Source organism: Hydra vulgaris, chromosome 03 (assembly GCF_038396675.1).
Source record: "Hydra vulgaris chromosome 03, alternate assembly HydraT2T_AEP".
Taxonomy (NCBI): Eukaryota; Metazoa; Cnidaria; class Hydrozoa; order Anthoathecata; family Hydridae; genus Hydra; species Hydra vulgaris.
In genome coordinates, this window is record NC_088922.1 from 53,267,501 (window position 1) to 53,287,500 (window position 20,000).

General features: G+C 26.7%; 1 protein-coding gene across 2 annotated transcripts in view; it reads left to right on the forward strand.

Annotated features, from left to right (window-relative positions):
• LOC100213284 (DNA topoisomerase 2-binding protein 1) overlaps window positions 1–20,000 on the forward strand; it is a 39,047-nt gene that overhangs the window by 6,404 nt on the left and 12,643 nt on the right. For both annotated transcript variants that reach the window (XM_065793669.1, XM_065793668.1), the window contains exons 4-11: window positions 8,699–8,882; window positions 9,837–10,543; window positions 10,729–10,872; window positions 11,386–11,559; window positions 11,714–11,839; window positions 17,711–17,803; window positions 17,930–18,151; window positions 18,231–18,487. In XM_065793669.1, coding sequence (XP_065649741.1) covers window positions 8,699–8,882; window positions 9,837–10,543; window positions 10,729–10,872; window positions 11,386–11,559; window positions 11,714–11,839; window positions 17,711–17,803; window positions 17,930–18,151; window positions 18,231–18,487 — 1,907 coding nt within the window. The remainder of the gene's footprint in view (window positions 1–8,698; window positions 8,883–9,836; window positions 10,544–10,728; window positions 10,873–11,385; window positions 11,560–11,713; window positions 11,840–17,710; window positions 17,804–17,929; window positions 18,152–18,230; window positions 18,488–20,000) is intronic.

Consider the following 20,000-nt stretch of genomic DNA (forward strand, 5'->3'; position numbering starts at 1 on the left):
AATGACTCTTATTTATGATCTTCATCCGATACCAACTATTATTCAAATGATGCAATAAAAAAAATTCCACCTTCTCTGTTATTATCTATTCCAGGTCCATCAAGAAAATCTCCAACTAGATGTGTCACAAGCATTCAAGATGAATCAGATATTTTTATGGAAAAAGATTCTATCAAAGACCTAGAAATATTAAATTCATGTTCAAGTCCTGTTGGCTTTATTTTTCAAAAATATGACTCCCATGTTTTATATTATCGTATTTTTAATGTGGCATCTATTGATGATGCTCCCTGTATTGAATCAATACAAGTCGATTCTACTTTGCATGTAAAGTTGCATCACAATGGATGTCAAATTCCTCTTCCAAAGTGGTTTAAGCAAAACCAATATTTACTTAAAAATATTAGCATATTAGAAAACCTTGCATCATATATGCGTATTTTTGTTGCAGAAAAAAAAAATACTATTTTAGATGAAATTCATAGTATCCAATATTATAAACCGAAAGGCAGGAAACCATATTCATCTGAAGTTCTTCGTTTTTCATTATTACAACGCTATACTTCAAAGCAAGCATACATTCAATTGCAAGAAAAAATACCTTTACCGTCATTGTCAGTTTAAAAAAAATTAGCAGCTGGAGGAATTGAACCCTTAAAAGCTATTAAGTTACTTTTGGAGGAAGAAAAGTATACCCAGACTGTATTTTAATGTTGGATGAAATGTATTTACAGAAATGTAGTGAGTATAGTAGCGGTAAATATGTTGGTTTGGATAAAAATGGTAACTTTTTCAAAAGTATCCTTGTTTTTATGGTTGTGAGTTTAAAAAAATCTATCCCTTATATCATAAAGTCTTGTCCACAAACAAAAATAAATGGAGATACAGTTTTCCTTGAAATTAAAGAAAGTTTGTCTGTTTTGAAATTAGCAGGATTTAATGTACATTCAATAGTTGCAGACAATCATTCGACAAATGTATCAGGATATGGACAGTTGATTAAATGCTTCGGAACTGGTGAATCTGAAGAAAATCATTTTATTGTGTACGAAGAAAAAAAAATTTACCTTATGTATGATAGTGTTCATCTCTTAAAAAATATTCTAAATAATCTACTTAATTCTAAGCGATTTATATTCCCTGTTTTCCATTTCGATGGACTTTATAATCCTATTTCAGTTACTGCTGGTGAAATATCTTGGCATCTTCTCCATAAAACTTACGAAAAAGATAAAAAACTTAGTGGTAATTTACGTAAGGCACATAATCTCACATTTCAAACTTTACATCCAGGAAATGATAAGCAAAGTGTTCCTCTTGCTTTGAATGTTTTTCATGAAACAACGTCAGCTGCCATTAAAAGTTATTTTCCACAAGATTTATCTGCAGCTGAATTTTTACGCCTTATTAATAGTTGGTGGTTAATATCGAATTTAAAGTCAAAATATTCAGATAACTATATTGGTTATGCAGTTGTGAGGGAAGATAAAAAACCTGAATTCTTACGTTGTTTTTCGAAGTGGATTAATGAATGGCAAATAAAACAGTTAATAGAGTGTGGAAAGTTTACTCTTAGCAAGCAAACAGCAAATGCTATGATAAAAACATTAAAAAGTTCTGCTGATTTGTGTGATGATTTACTCAATGAAGGTTATACTTACATTTTAACAAGTCGTTTCCAAAGTGACCCTCTAGAACGTCGATTTTCAAAATATAGACAAATGAGTGAAGGTTGTTTTCTTGAAGTGAAGTTGAATCTTCTGAGAAAATACTTCAAATTAAATCTCTAATGAAAGAAGATATAAATTACTGGGATTTAAATCTTAAACCAGAGACAAGTCCAGATCTTTCATGTGAAATCGATTTTGAAAATGATTTTGAAGAGATTGATTTAGACGATGACAGCAAGGAGGTGGCAACCTACATTGCAGGATTTATTATGAAAAAAATCTCTAAACAATTTGTTTGTTCTGAATGTGAAGCGTTGTTAAATCATGAGAAGGTCACCATTTGTGTTGAGTATACAAATTTGCTCTCTAGAGGGGGGCTTCAATTACCTGGGAAACATCTTGCATCATATATATCCTATTGCTTTGCTAAACTAGATTTAGCTCAAGAAAATTTATTTTTAAATGCTGATAATATCAGATATGCTGCAAGAAAGCTCCTGAATCTTGGAAGAGGAGGGATCTTCATGTGTCCTCAGCATTTTAATAATGCTATAATATTTATTAATAATATAATTATAAACATATACTTTAACAACAAGCAAATAATTATCAATGGTGGAAAAATAAAGACGAGATTGTTGCTTTAAAATCAAAGAGAACAAAAAGAAAGCATAATGATTAATCTATTTCTTGTTGTTAATTTCACAGTATTTTAAAATTTATTGTGATTTTATGAATGTTTATATTACTTTAAATAAAAAAGAATTTTAAACAGTTGTTTATTTGTTTTAATAATTTGTATTTTTATTATTCCAGCATTTTCTATGAAAACTCAATAATTATAAAAAAAAAAAAAAACGGCCTCCTAATTTTTTCCGTAAAAACCAACAAACCCGGCCGTGTATTTATAGTAGGCCATGCACAGAGTGAAAATATTTAATAGTTTTGCTAACACATAATAACTTGTTTTATTTATTTAATAAAATACTTCTATGATATAGTATGTTCAAAATATTTTTTGTTTTGTTTTGATTAAGAAGCTGCAATCTTGAATATATTCTTCTGTTATCTTTAATGTGTATTCTTTAATTAAAATATATATATTTTTTTTATCACAATTTTTAGTATTATATTCTCATTAAATTTTTTGCAATTATAAATATTTTGTATGAATTTTTGTATGTAGTATTATTTGTATTAAATGTAAACAATATAGTTATTAATTTTTATAATCTCCTTCATAAATTTTTATTGTTTATAAATCTTGAATACTAGTCAGAGTTAATGTTGTCAGTGATAAGGTTGTTGTATTAAGTGAGAAACTGAATTGGAAGATGTTGAATCAGTAATCTAAAATTAAAGTAAAATGTAAACTAAATTTTTATTTAAAGCACTTATGGTTATTAGTTCATATTCTTGCTTACTTTATATGTAGATTTCTAAGTAGTTAATAAAATAAATCTGGTTTTGGAAAAATTAATTTTCTAAAGTGTATATAGTCTAAAATCAGGGAGTCTTTATTTTTGCCTATCTGGGGTTTTGTTCAGCCTAATATTTAGATATTTTGTTTTTAACCTGCTGATAAAATTTTTATTATGTAGAATTAAGTTTTAGACAAGAGTTTTCCTGAAACATTAAACTAATTATAATCATAGCATCTTCCCTGATAGGCTCGCAGACTTTTTATAACAAATTTAATTTTATGGTAAATAATGACATGCACAAACTTAATTCAAAAAATGTTTTGTCAATATCTCAACAATGATTTGTCTGATGACCATTTGTGGTAGCTTTCTTAAAACTAATTTTAATTTTGAATCAATCTAACACATCAAGTTAAATATTAGGCACCAGCCTAAACATGCATCTTTGTTTTGAAAATAAAAACTTTATTGCACTTCTTAAGTGTTTCTTTATTATTTAAGCAAGCAGTTGTCAAGTGTATTCCACATGTCATCATTTGTCTTTATTTTTTTATACAAATTCTATAAATTAAAAAAGTTTTTTTTCAGGTAGAAAACCTGATTTTAAAAAATGCTATATTTTTGCGACTACTAAGTGGTTTTCAATTAAAAAAGAATTAAAACCAGCGTAAATTATCATTTTAAGTTATAATTAATTTATACTCATCAAATTTGCTTTAAAAACACTGGCATAGCTTTTAATTAGTGATAATACAAACTATGTGATGAAACAATGTAATAAAACTATGATTCTGTGTTCTGTATAAGATGGTGTGTGGTGGTGTGTAAAAGATTGTATGTGTGTATTTAATATTTGCTGAACCTATTGCCTATACAATTTAAAAGACATGGTAATCATGGAGCATATTCAACCCTTGGAATTAGGGTCAGCATTCAACAATGTTAGTTTCCTAACCTAAAAGTGTTTGAGATCAGCAAAAAATTGCCGACCTCGTTTTATGATAACCCTTTTTTTGTCAAATTTTTTTTTGCCGACCTCTAACAGTAAAGACCTCATTTTACCTAATTCTGAGGGCTGCATATTTGTTTATATTAGGTTTTGTCTTAATTTTTTTTGTCATTATTTTTTTGCCATTATTTTTTTTGCCCATGAACAAGTTTTTATTTGAATGCTATATGATTTTTTTATGATTTATATATTGCATTGATTTTTCCTTATAACTTTATCAACTGTTATTCTTTCTCATTTATTTTACTGATTTTTCTTATAATATTATGATCTTTCTGATAGTCTTATTTCTAAAGTTTTTGCTGATCATGTTTTGATTGCTTATAACAAGGGTGCTGATCTTAAATGCCATCTCTCTTTTGAGGCTTGCAGTGGGTGATGAATTTTTACCTCAAAAAAACTGAGTTGTTTACTGCTAATAAATAATTCTCATAATATTGATAAATGGCAATAGTCAGTATGTCATTTTTTTACTGTTCATTCATTTTCTATAAATCTCTTTTTTGTCAGTGTATAAAATACTGTTTTCAAATTTGAGCTTCTTCTTTTAACTATACCTTTCCTGGTTTTAACTTCTTAAAATACATTTAAAATGTAATTGAACCTGTTTTAGCTGCAATGGTTTAGTCTCTTTTCCATGATTGTAAGGTTTAGTCTCTAATAAGAATACTACTGTCTTGTTCTGACTTTCTGATGGATGGTCATTCAGTTAGTTATGTGGATATATAAAAAGCTAAGGATTAATTGCAGGTGTCTAGGCCCAGGTATCTAACATTTTAGCTTTATATAGAAAATAATTTTGATATTTCTTGGAAAAACTTTTTTTTAACCTCTAATGATTATTAAGATAAAAAATTGTCATTAAAAAGTTTGAAGAAGATATTTTTATAGAAAGTTACTTCAGAAGAACACAATTATTCTCAATCAAGTTGATTATAATTTGCTTGACAACAAAAAAAAGTAAAGAAATGTTTTATTTAATCAATAGCATAGCTGACCCGTTAAACTTTCCATATTTTAGTATATACATACTCTACACTTTTAATGTATACACCATATACAATCTCTAGTTTGAAATGTAAAGGAGAATCTGAAAACAGTTTTCCACCTTTTTCAAGTTCAATCCAAGTTTACCTTGGCCTATGACCTAAATTTTATCATCTTTGTATTGTCCCTTTTTTTTCTCAACCTTGAGTTAAAATGCAAATAGTTAATTAAATTAATTATAAAGTGACAATAATATTTTTTTCTAAAACATGCGTGGTGGGTTATGATGGAAAATGTTGCGATTGTGGTGAGCCAATCAATAAGAAATAAATATAAAAGAACTTTTAAGTTACAAGCAGATAAATTTGTAGATTATCAATATGATAGCAAGTCTCATATCCAAATCCAATATTACTAAAATGTCACTTGTTTATTACAATATTGATTAAAGAAACTATTAACATAGTTCCAACACCTGAATCTTTATGAATATTATGTAAGTAAAATTGTTGCACTCTTCTTTTTACTAAGTCTGAAGAAATTTCTCTAAAAGAAAATTATTATTAGGTATGGCTATAATGTGGTGGTTTTGATGAATTGCGCCAAAGGTTTATGATATTTTGACAGAATGATACTTAATTCTTCGATTAAATACCTAAATAAATTTCACACATTCAAAGAAGGTAATTCATTTTATTGGAAATGTTTTTAACACCTTTTTTGATCGAGTTTTTTAAAATTCAATTTATATATGTAGGCGATGATTGACCGGACCCCCAGTTTACTTAACCATAAAAGACATGAATATATTTAGTACTATTAATTTCAGCAACTTAATAATAAGTTAGTCTTTGTTTGGTTTAGTTGCTGAATGCTGTTTTGGTTTGAAACTTGATATAACCTAGAAAAGGAAAGCAGATAATTTTGTGGAGTCCATGTTTCTCTTGAAACTATCAATGATGTATTTGCAAAAAAGATTTCAAATAAATATTCAAAACAGTGCATAAAAACATAAACAAAACACTTAAAAGGTTTGTTGTATCTAGGTTTTAACACTATTTGTGGTTTTTGAATATTTTAATTATTTGAATATTTGAAAAACTATCTTTTAATTAATTTAATTATTTAAATATTGCAAAAATGTGCTAAAAAATAAAAAATAAAATTTACTTGTTAAGATCATTTATTTATTGTTTATTAATAAGTTTAAAATCAGCTCTTAAAAAGTACAATTGCGTTTATAAAATTCATTTATTATTCTTGTTCTTAGTTCTTATACCACAATTCTGTGTGTTAAAATTACTTGTTCGCTCTCCATTGACTGATTTCACTATTAAAAGAACACTATATAATTATTCCAATATCTTCATAAATATGAAGTTATTTTGTTTAAACCTCAATTAATTTGTATTGTAGAATATTAGCTTTTTTGAGCTGGTAAATTCAATTTATAAGAATCTGGTGTTGATCTTGATTTTAGGTTTATGTTCAGTACAAATATATAGTTTATATATAGAGTTTAGGTTTATGTTCAGTACAAATATATAAATTTCTGCAACTTCTTCACTAGTACTTTGCTGTGCAGTTACTTCTGTTAGAAATAATTGTTTCATTAATTCTTAGGCTAATACCATGCTTCTTGGTGAATATAAAAACTATGTTTATTATTATTATTATTTTTTTTTTGATGAAAATAAAATATGCTGAAACATCAAAAGTGATACCTTTGGTTTATTTATTTTTTTGTGGAAACCAATCAGAAATGAAAATTGTCAATGCTTGTTGACATTTGTTTCGATGATTACAACTCATCAACAACATCATGAAATTGCAATAGCCTTTTGTTCATTAAAAAATGACCAAATCTTTTGATAGATTTTTGGGAAGGTTATACCCTTTATCAGCAATTGTCCTAAATAAATAAACATCTCTTTGAATTATTGACATCTTGTAAAATTGAAACATCTTAAAAGAAATCACCAACATCTTCAAGATAAAGCATGAATACTTGCATTCACCAAATAATAATAAATAGTATTTAAATATACTTAGTTGTTAAACCATTGTTGAAAGTTAAAGTAATGTTAAACTCAAATGTGTAAAAAACATTCAATTATAGTGAAGAAGATATAGTTGTTAAATGCTGTTAAATACAGATTTTCAAGGATATATTTATATATTTTTAAATCTTTATATTTCTTGTCTTTTTCAATTTGAGATATACGTTTTGTGTGTGTCAGTAAACGTGTAACATTTTTTTTGCGTTCAAAAAATAAAGGTCTTTTCAAAAAAAAAATTTGAAGATGAAAGTTGCAACTTATTTGTGCTAATATTTATTAAAATGATAATTTTTCTAAAAAGGTTTTTTTTTTCAATTTGCTTTACCATAAATAGTTTAACCATAACATTTCAAATTTCATTAATATATATTTTGGCGCTCAAAAGACACAACTGTGTTGAGTTTTGAAACTCTTTAAATATTTTAGATTTTTAGAAAAAGGATTTAAAAAAAGAAACTGGTTTTGTTTTGTTTTCAACAGGTCTTATCTAATGTCAATCTACTTGAAAAAAGTAACTATAATCGAAAAGCTCTAAAAAAAGATCAGTTTTGATCCTAAATTTTTTAATTTTAATTTAAATTAATTAATTAAATTTTTTTATTTTAATTTAATTTTGTTAATTATATTTTAAAAATATTAATAATAGTTACAAAGCAATTAACAATTAAATTAAAAGTTAAGAAATTAATTCTTTAAACAAAAAATCTATCAAAAATTAATTTTAGAAACTGTTATAACCTTTCGAAAATCATGATGATTGATTTTTAAAAGGTATTCAAACATTTCATATATTATAGATATATTAAAAACAATTTTTAAATTAAACATTTTTTGACATTAAAAATCAGTTAAAGATCTCTGAAACTATGGACTTTTGTGCTATAAACCATCGATATGAGGCGCACAATGCAAAATGGTATCAAGTTTTCTAAACTAGTTTTGGAGATAATGAACAAAAAAGAAAGTGCCTTCATTAAACGCAAAAACAACTTTTTTATTTTTGGATCAATAATCATCTTAAAGATAAGAGTTTTTTTTGTGTTTAAAATTATTTCATAAACAAAACAAAAAGAATGGAATATCAAAGATTCTGCATGAAAAACTTTTCCTCAAATAATAAAAAATAAAACTTGATTTTTTAAATAAATTTAGTAGTGAATAATTTATGAATTCATATTATGACCATAAGTTTTAAATATTATATAAAAATGACACATCTAGTTACAAAATTTCTTACAACACTAATGTAATTTTAACTAAGTTTTAAAATTACCAAACTTTATTTTGCGTTTTTTTTTCAGAAACATGTTCATTGAAAAGTTTGCTAAAACTTTTAAATGAACATATTTATGAAGATATCAAGTTGATTTTTATTTTATTTTGTAGATTTTTCTTTCCTCTATTTAAGTTTGATAATAGTTAAAACATTTTTTTTTTAGATCTTATTGCTTATTAGGTTTATTATAATTTTGAAATCAAAACTGAAAATTTTCATTTGAGTTAAGAATATTTTTAATTGATCAAAAATAAAAAAATTTCCTTTACCAGGCTACAGTGTGTTGGTTAGAGCAGAGTATTGACTCTGAGGAGCTAAAGGATATTAATTCAAGTTATCTCTATCGACCAATTTTTTTAGCAGATGATGTCAAGCCATTGAAAAACTGTGTTGTCACTGTCAGTCAGTATACTGGAATGGAACGCCAACACTTATTTCATCTTGCAGAGTTATTAGGTAAAATTTTACCACCTAATTTGAATTCTTTTTTCTTATTGATTTATTTGTTGTTCTATATTAAAGATATGTTAAAACATATCTTCAGAGATGGAAAGACCCTAAAAGGACTGCAGCCCTTAAAAAGCCCTATAATTTTAACCCTTATAAATATAAAGTCAGTAACACATGAGTAAATAGAACATAAAATAAATCATAAAATTTGTTTTTCATATTTTTGTTGTGCAATATATCTACTACCAGTGAATATATTAAGTTGACAATTATTTGACTGTCCTGATATTTTTTGGCAAGGGTGGGTAAGGTGCGTTATATTTCTGACTAGTTGTTTGCAAACAGTTTGGTGAGTCTTAATAAAAATGCATTGAGAACTACTTTTTAAAAAGTTTTTAATTCAGTTTAGCAGTTCATACTCAATACCATAACAGTGCAGTTTGAACAGTAACTTAGAGGGAGACACAGTAGCAAAGGCTTTCTCAAAGTCTATATAAATGGTATCAGCTACCTTTTGTTATTAATAGCAGTGGTCTACTCATTTAAGGTTGTAAACATTTGTGTACATATGAATCTATGCTTTAAAAAAATGAATTGATGCACAGAAATGACCTTTTAGTACAAACTTTTTTTGTCTATCAAAACTGAATAAATAAACTCATACAAATAATTGATTTTTTTTCATTTCTTAAATTTGAGTTCGTGGCTTTGCAAGTACCAATTGTTTGCCGTTCTCAAAAAGTCAGTGAGTAATAATCTAAGAGTTTTGAATGTTGCAATAATAACCTTGGAATAGTTAATTATTTGACCAGCAAAGTTTGCAAGTATACTAAAGATCAACAAAGATTGCTTATACTTTATTAAAACAACTATTATAAGTGTCCGATGACTTGAGACTATACTCTATATTTTTTCTGTGCTTGCAACTTGGTCAGTATTTTTTATATACTTTTTCTGTAGGGGCACTAGCTCAAGACTATTTTGCTCGGCGTGACGGTAATGATATGGTTGCAAGTACTCATCTTGTATTAATGAAGCCTGAAGGATCAAAGTATGCTGCATCATTAAAATGGAATATTCCTTGTGTAAGACAAGAATGGTTGTTTGAATGTGCTAGATTAGGGAAAAAAGTTCCAGAAAGTAATTATTCTCTTTTATCTGAAGAATCACCAGAAACTGATAATAGCATGAAATTAAAATGTTTAAATGTTGAAAACAACAGTAAATGTGAAAATAATGAAAAATATATTGAAATTGCTGAGGAGCCTGCAGTTGATTTCAAAATAAACAACTCAACTGAAAAAGATCAAAAATCTGTAAATGATTTTACTAAATACGATCTGGATTTCTCAAATTTTAATAAAGCCATTGCTAATGAAAGAAGTTTACAATCAGAAAATGTTCAATTCAGAGTATCAAATTCATTCCCTGCCATTTCAAATACACCAGGATTAATGAATCCTTTGCATCTATCTTTTGATTTCACTGATGCATTAGATGCAGTAAAATCTCCAGTAGCTTTATCACAAGATTCTTTTAAAAGGAATCGTAAAAGTCGAGGTAGTTTGCCATTTGATATCCAATTTGCAGAAGCAATGCAAAGAGCAGTTGACATGCATGTTCCTGAAAAAGATCGAAATTCTTTTAATAATGTCAGTAAAGATCAGGTGATAATTACTTTTATTTTTATCTGTTGAGTTTGATAAATATATTAAGATTTTAATATTGAAAAATATAATTTAAGCTGTTGTTTTTCTTACGCATTTTTAAATGTGTATACTCAACTTTTTTTAAATATGTTTTAATAAGTGTTTTTTATAATATTCAAAAAGATTTGTTTTATTTCTCTCAGAATCTCAGTGTACTTTCTGGTGTAGTATTGGTTGTTAGTAAGGCACTTGCTCAAAAACAAATGGAGTTGCATAAAAAGGCACAACATTTAGGAGCTGAATGTCGCTTTATGTATGATTCTGAGTGCACTCATTTTGTACATCAGGTATTTCTAAATATCTATTAAATATATACAGAGTTGTTAGTCCTTGGCCTTGCCTTAAAGCCAAAAACTGAGGCCTTGGTCTTGGTCTTGGCCTTGAAAATTTTAACCTTGACCTTAATTGTTTTGGCCACGGCCTTAAAAAAAAAAATACATATTTCTTATTGACTTTGTTAAATTCTGCGCATAACCTTGGTCTATTTTTATAAAATGTGGTTTTATTGTCACAGCACTTGCTACTTACAGTTTTGTTAATAATTGGCCTTAACGTAAGGCAAAAATTGAAGTCTTTGGTCTTGAAAATGTTTGCGTAGGCCTTGGCCTTGAAACTCTTAATCTTGGACTTGACCTTAAAACTTTTGGCCTTGGTCTTGGCCTTGTTAACAACTCTGAATATATATATATTTTAATTTATAATTTTGCATAAAAAATTTACATGTATATATTAATCTAAAGAGTGTATTTTAAAGATTCTTTCAAAAACTTAACTGCAAAATTTAAAAACTTATTTGTTAGGGTCGTGTTAATGATTCAAATAAAGACTATATGGAAGCAAAGCGCAATAAAAAGTATCTAGTTTCACCTTTTTGGTTAGAAGCATGTTTATCTTCAAATGAACATGTTGATGAAATATTGTATCCAGTTACATTTAATCCTCGAATGTCATTAAATGTTTCCTCAGTGAAGCTGGTCAGTTTTTTATAACTATGTTTAACATATACACAGCTATATTTTCTTACAGCCATATTTTTATGAAACATTTATATTACATTTAAAGTTTTACACAGGTAAATGTAATTAAAAAGTTGGTTTTTTTTTTATTAATATTGGTTGGTTCTTTTAGCCTTTAGCTAAAGAAGAAGAAACAAAAAATCTAAAAGTTCCACAAACCCTTACTATTGAAAACATTGCTGAAAATGTGAATGAAGATTTTCAGAAAAAAATGGAACAAATTATGGAAGCAACCAAGGTTTTATATATACTCTTATTTTTATATTTGCTGAAATATATTTACAAAAAAGTTAAAAATAGTTTCTACCTTCTAATTTACTTATGTTTATCTTCTAGTTTAACTTCATTATACTTCTAATTAAAGTTTTCTTATCAAAAAACTATTTTTGTGGAAACAAAAGAGTTACATTACCAGCAAACAAAATTGTATCTATTTTTAAACCAATGTATCTTGTAATAAAATTTTTAAATGGTGTATCTTGTAATGACGTTTGTCAACTTTGAAAACAATTTGTTAAATATTCTTGTTCTTGAATGCTTGAAATAGAGTTGTTCATGTGTTAAGGAAGTCTTTTTTAGATAAACATTTTTTATCAAAAGTTTGAACTTGACTTTTATTTATTGTTTTTGAGTTTGCTAATCTAGCACAAAATATTTTAATGTTAAATGTAAATTTGAGTTCAATGAACCTAACTAATCAACCCAGAGAATCAATACTCTCTTACCAACTGAAACATCTGTTAAAACTTTTCTTTCATTGTAACTATTTTGTATTTTTGTCACCTAATCAGCTTCATGTGCAGCTTTAAAATCTAAATCTAATTAATTACAAGTAATTTCTAAGAAATGTTATAATTTTAAACAGTTATATAAATACATAAGAGTTTATATATATTTAGAGAGAGAGAGAGAGAGAGAGAGAGAGAGAGAGAGAGAGAGAGAGAGAGAGAGAGAGAGAGAGAGAGAGAGAGAGAGAGAAGGTTTTCTCGTTTGTTAAAAGATTTTCTCTTTTTTTTTTTAATTTTCTCATTTGTTAAAAGATTTTCTCTTATTATTTTTTTTTAATTTTCTCATTTGTTAAAATATTTTCTCTTATTATTATTTTTTTTTAATTTTCTCATTTGTTAAAATGATTTTTAAAAAGTCTTGATCATGCTCTAAAATTAAAAAATGAAATTATGAAAAATTGTGTTTTGTATAAATGTTTGATACAAAAAACTTTATAAAAACAAATTTCACGCTAATCTGTACTCTCTGGTGCTTATTACACAGAAGAGACAATTTAGGAAAACTTTTTTTTTTTTGGTGGAAACTGTTCCCACCCACCCGTAAGCTTATCAAGACCCCCTTTATTTTTAATTATCAAATTTTTACTTTTTTTAAACAAAAAATATCTTTAAAAAACTTTCAGTGTAATCTGGCTTTAAAGATTAAAAAGTATAAACTCCCTAATATAAATAAATGTAAAAATTCTTACCCTATTTAGTAATATCCTCTTGTTTATTAGATCCAAAGGAAAATTCCCATCCACCCTTTTGTTTCCACCCCACCTTGTATTAAGCACCTGAGAGTTATAAAACTTTACAGTTTAAGCTTAGAAATAAAGTCAGCATATCAAATTACACATTTTGACTTGAGTGAAGGAAGTATAAACATTTTAGACACTTTCAAATAAAATTTTTTATGAGAACCTTTCAAATTAAATTCTATCAATTTTAAAGGACTCTTAAAACAGAAACTATGTATAAAGAGAGTAAAAGTTAATTGTTCTGTTTTATGTTGTACAAATAGCATATGTAGGCTAAAGAAGATTAAAAAAGAGTTTTGTGAAATTAAAATGTAAGTAACTTTCACAAACATAGTTTACGGTACAGAAATAGAAATAATAAATAATGATAATCATAATATCTGGAAATATTTCTGGTCCTCAAATTTGCAGTTTATTAAAAACTCTGAACTCTGTTTTAATGAAACGTCAATTAATCATATTGAAAATATCAAAACAATAAATTTACTTTTGCAAAAATTACAGTCAAAATTTACACATTTTAAATTGAAGACCTTGGAATGAAAACATCAAATGTCCACTTTTATGCAAATTGGGTTTATGTTATTTTTAGGTTGCCTATATATGAGTCTATGTAATGACTCTTGTTAAATATTTATTTTAAAATTATATGTCCTTCAAATTGATTGTCAAAAAAAAGGTATTTTTTTAAAAACATCAATAGTCACAACCGGTTTTTTTAAAAACAGCAAATGTCCGCATTTTTACCTATGCACGGCGGTATAAATCACTTGTATTTTGACATTAATGAATAGTGCTTCTTGTGTCGTTTTCTGTTTATCTATAAGTTTTTGCAGGGTTTATAATGGAAAGTTCAAATATACAATTGTCTGAAAAACCCAGGAAAAGAAAAATTAAACACAGCAAGCAGAACTACTATTAAAATTGCAAAAGTAAAGCGAGCTGGTCATGTTAATCATGTAGGAAAGTATCTTCCTGCTAAAACTGTTGGCAAAGATTGCAGGTATAAAATAAAGCATTGAATTATGAAATAAGAAATTACACTGTTTTGAAAGAGTGAATGCAGATATCAGAACGGAAGTATTCGATATGTTTTACAAAATGGAAACTAAAAATGAACAAGATGTTTATTTATCTGGTTGTATTGAAGTGATAAATATAAAAAGAAGACGTTCAAGGATAAAAAGGAACTTGAAAGATGTAATTCCTTTTAACGATGATATTTACATGCATTCAGCATCTTACAAGTATAAGGTCAGTATTATTATTCCTGATGCGTCTTATAAAATACATACAAATCCTCATCATTCTTAATAAAATTTATTCTTATTTGTTTCAGATAAAATCTTCAGATGATGGTCTTAGCTATGGGCTTTGTATGAAAGCATTTTTATCAATTCATGGTATTCTCATCCTCGACTGAGACGTATTCAAAATCATATCACAAGTACATGATTAGCCCCAAAAGATAAACGAGGAAAACATAAAAATTGCCCACATGCTGTACTTGATCAAATAATTTCTCATATTTCACAGCTCATTCATTCTCATATTCAATCCTTCAAAGGCCGTCAAAGCCATTATTCTTTTACCAAAAATAAAAATGTAAGATACCTTCCAGAGACATTAAGCATAAAAAAATGCACGAACTCTTCTTACAATTTTACAAAATGCAACTAAAATATGATACATACTACAGCATTTTTACAACCAAATACAATCTATCCTTTGGATCTCCTCGCAGCGATAAATGTTCATACTGTGATTCAGTTAAAACAAAACTTTTTTACAAAAGTTTTTGATTTTCATGAAGAAGACAAACAAAAACTGGAGATAAAACACAAGCTTCATTTGGCAAGAGCGCAAGAGTTTACAAATAAAAAGCGACACTTAAAACTACTAGCGAGCTCTTCTACTGATATTACTGTCATATCATTTGACTTCATGCAAAATTTGTCTTTGCCAAATATGGTTACAAATGCTGTATTCTATTCTAGGCAGTTGTGGTATTATGTATTTGGGATACATGATTTAGCTTGAAATGATGTATTCATGTATTCTTATTATGAAGGAGTGGCGAAACGTGGGCAAAATAAAGTAACATCAATGTTGCTCCACTGGTTAAATAAACATATTTAAACCTTATATATTTTGAGTGATGGGTGTTCTGGACAAAATAAGAATTTTGTCATGATTTGGTTTTGGTAGTACATGTACTTAAAAAAATTTATTGTGTAATTCATGTTTTTCCTATAAGAGGTCACTCCTATTTGCCAAATGATGCAGATTTCCATCTGTTTAGCAATGCTAGAAAAACAATCTTGGCAGATATCCCTGAGGATTGGGATAAGGTTGTTCTTGAAGTAAGGAAAACACCAAAACCTTTCATTCTTGAAAAACCAAAACAGGAAGACTTTTTTAGTATAAAAGACATGCTTAAGCCTTACTTTAAGGTAAATTATGGAAAAAACTTCAAACTAAGACAAGTCAGAATGTATAAAATAGACAGAGATAATGTTGACGAAGTTATAGCTAAACAAAATAGTTTCTTTGAATCTTGGGAAAGATTTAAAATACTAAAAAAAAACAGTATACCTACTCCAATTTCCTACAAACTATCCTATAATGGTTTGATTCCATTAAAGGGTCCAAAAAAAAAGGATGTTATAAGACTATGTAAATATTTACAAAATCCTCAAAATGCCAACTTTTATGAAAATTTGCCTTGTGACACGATATGGTAGATGCTGACGAGGAAGATAGCGAGGGATTAACTGATATAGATTAAAATTCATATTTAATTGAGATAGTATTTTCGATATAATATTTCAGTTTATAATGTTTTGTATTTCATGCTTTTATCTTTTAATTATTTTTATTTTTATTATTTTTTTTGTTACTTAAAAAAGTAAAAAATATTCATAAGATCTTTTTCTTCCACTTTATAAACTAAAAGAAAAAAAAAATGATCAATTTTGTTGTTTTTATTTTTCCTTTTATAATGATATTTCTCCGTATTTTGAAGCAAAAACAGCAAAAGTCCAAATCTTTTGGAAAAACCTCAAACGTCACATTAACTTTTTAATCAATATTTAATTATGCATACTTAAATAATAATATTAGTTATACTTATTCAGTGCGCAAAATGCGGTTCTATGATTGTTATATTTGATATGGTTCTATGATTTGACATTTAAAAGATAGTCATATATATTAGTGGAACCATGAAATTCAGTTAAAATGCTCTCCTGATAAAAAGATCGTTTGTGACATTTGAGGTTTTCATTCCAAGGTCTTCAATTATTGTTTCTTTAAACACCAATTAATTAAAGCATTATAAATAAATAAAAAACTCATAAGAAAAATAATACTATAAAAGGTCTGAAAAATTTGCCCAGTAATTTAAAAGTTAACCAATAAAAAATTATACTAAAGCTATTGTGCATTGTAATGAAACATTACAATCGGTTTTTGTTTAGGAGGAAACTTTAAAATTTATTTATATAAAAACTAAAATTTTTTAAATTAGAAACTAATTAATTGATAATAAAAATAATAATAAAAAAGATATATTTTAAAATAAGTTATTAGAGTTTTTTGTTTTGTTTTAAAATACTTAGAGTAATTAAAGTTTTTATATGTTTTTAAATTCCTCATTAATTTTATATACATATCTGCATAAGAGGGTTACAAGCATTAAATTGACGGTTATATATCTATAAGAAATTATTAAGTAAAGTTTAAATAAGATATAAAAGTTCTATTTTATTTCACGATTTTTTTAATATAAAATATTTGATCACCACTAAATTCCTTTAGACTTGCAATATGCAGTTATTTTAGACTTGCAATATGCATAGTTTTTTTATTATTACATCGTAATGTTTGCTATTTTTCTATTTATATTTGTTGACTTATCAAATGAATTGAAATATTAAAGTTTAAATCATGATTTTTAATAATAGTAAAAGTAATAGTAGAAATAGTAGAAATATGGTTTAATAAATGAGATTTTAATTCAATAATTTCAAAATAAAAATTAAATTATTTTTGTGAATAACAACTATTGAGTTTGGTGATAAACAGAGTTTAGGATTTTTAAAAAAACTGAAATTATAAAGACCATAAGTATTTCCTAATATTGCAATTTGTGATCACCTAGTTCAAGTCTTGATATTTAAAAATTTTTACCTGTAATGAATTCCACAATTTCTCATCAAAGTTTATTTTGTCTACAGCTAAGCTGTTTGTTGTTCGCAGAACAAAAGTGTATTAAAAAATGAACAACAATAGGTTACTCCGAGACCATCAGATCTCAAAGACAGTCCAAGAGTCCAAATGTCCGGCACCTATTTCAACCCCTTCAAAATGACACAATTCAATGTGTATTAGCAATTTTTTTGCATGTTTCCCAGATCTCTGAGTATCTAAACCAACTTAATCTTTTTGGATACTCTTTTTTTTCCTCTCTTGGCCTAAGCACCCTACACCAAAGTTAGTAAATATTCAACACATATTTACATAGTTTATTTTAACATATTTTTTATTTTTTGATATTGATAAATGATCTTATTATTTCAGACGACAGCAAAGAGTAAGCGCAGTCGTCGAACTAATTCCAATAACAACTTTGCAAGTATTAACACAAGGAGCGGAAGAAGACTTTCCCAAAATGTTTGTCTTATTTTGGTTCTTGTTTTTATAAATTCTAGATTCGAATTTTAAATTCAGATTCAGCAATATTTTATTTCTTATGGTCTTGTGTAAAATTAACAAATTTACTAATATCTTTTTCTTTAGAAAAGCAGCAGTGAAAGCTTAAATCGAAGTGATTTCTTTCCAAAAAAAGATGACGATTTTAATACAGAACAATCGCAAGGTGACTATATAACATATGATGATCCTGGAATATCAGAGCGTCGACGAATTTTAGAACAGCTCAAAAGAGTTAGCCCTAGTCAAGATTTAGAAAGTTTTATTGAAAATTTGGATAGCAGAAACATAATAAAGGAATGTGATGAAGTAAGCAGCAGAAATGATTCCTTTTTTTATATTTTACTTTTTTTTTTAATTTGTTTATGAATCATATTATTTATTTAAGGATAGAGAATTAAAATCAGAGAATAAACCTCAAACAAACCTTTTAAGTGAACATTTAAAAAACAATGAAATTGTTTTCAACCATGGACAGAATAATAGTATAAAAAATAATGAAAATTATCAGTTTTTATTGTCTGGTATGACTGCTCAGGAAAAAATAAACTATGCTGCAATAATTGAAGAGTTGGGTGGTATTGTTCATGATGTACAATATTTTAATGTAATGTGCACACATGTTGTGGTTAGTGTCCCAAACAGGTTTGATTTTTTAAATTATTTTTCATAGCATTTGTTATCTATATTTACATTGTATTAAAATTCCTGTTTATAAATTTTTTTAGGTAATCTTTTAATTTATTTGTGTGTGTGTATATATATATATATATATATATATATATATATATATATATATATATATATATATATATTTATATATTTTTTTTGTTTTGTTACTTCACCTCCCCAAGGCCAATAAGGCCACTACAGATGAGGAGGCTACTTGTGGTTATAACCCTCTCTCAACTCTATAATTCCGAAACACGAACCTTGACGAACAAGGCCGCTGCGTGGAGAAACAAGTTATATATATATATATATATATATATATATATATATATATATATATATATATATATATATATATATATATATATAATATATATACAATCCTCAGAATAAGGGTTGGCATTTTGCAACCTAAAATTGTTTGCAGTCGGCAAAAAATTGCCAACCTCATTTCTATGTTTTTGGTAAGACCTTTGTATACATTATTTTTGCCAGCCTGCTGCCGACCTTTAAAAGATATAGATTGGCAAATTATTGCTGACCTCAGTTTTTCTCATTCTGATATATATATATATATATATATATATATATATATATATATATATATATATATTTATATACATGTATATACATATATGTATATATACAGTGGTGGCCAAAAGTATGAAAACTTTTTTAAAGTTACATTTTTTTTTATTTGTATTAAATAAAACCAAAATTATTTAACCCGAGTGTACTTGCAATAGTCTACTTTATATATACTACAAGTTTGAAGTTGTCTTTTCTAAGACATTTTATTACATACTAATATTTCCTTATTTCGATTGGACAAAAGTGTGGAAACTTGTTCAAACTTGTCACTAAACATAAACAAATCTTATCATTTAGAATTAAAACGTGTTAGAATTGACATCTTTGTTAGTTCATCATAGTTTACTTTTATATTAATCAGTATGGCACCGCGAAAATATTATTCTAGTGATATTAAAAATAAAATAGTTGAGTGTTTTAAAAACGGTAATAAACCAATTGATAATTCTAGAAATTTTCAAGTTCCAAAAGGTACAGTTTCAAAAATTATTAAAAAATTCAAAGAAAGGGAAACTGTGGAAGTGAAAATGAATCCTGGAAGACCAAGAAAAACAACAAAAAGATTGGATAAAGTTATATAAAATACTTCTACAAAAGATCCTAGAAAGTCATCAAAGGATATAAAAGAAGAAATCTTGGAACAGCATGGAGTTTTATTATCTGACAGGACAGTTCATAGAAGGTTAAATGATGCGGGCTTATTTGGAAGAGTGGCTGTCAAAAAACAGTTAATTTCTAAGAAAAATAAGATGGGTAGATTATTGTTTGCAAAGGAACATTTAAAATGGTCATAAGTTTCCATACTTATGACCAGGCCTAATTAAAAATTTTTTTTTTTTTTTGTATATGTTAATAAAAAAATAATGTTTTATTTTATTAAAAAGTTGTATTACGA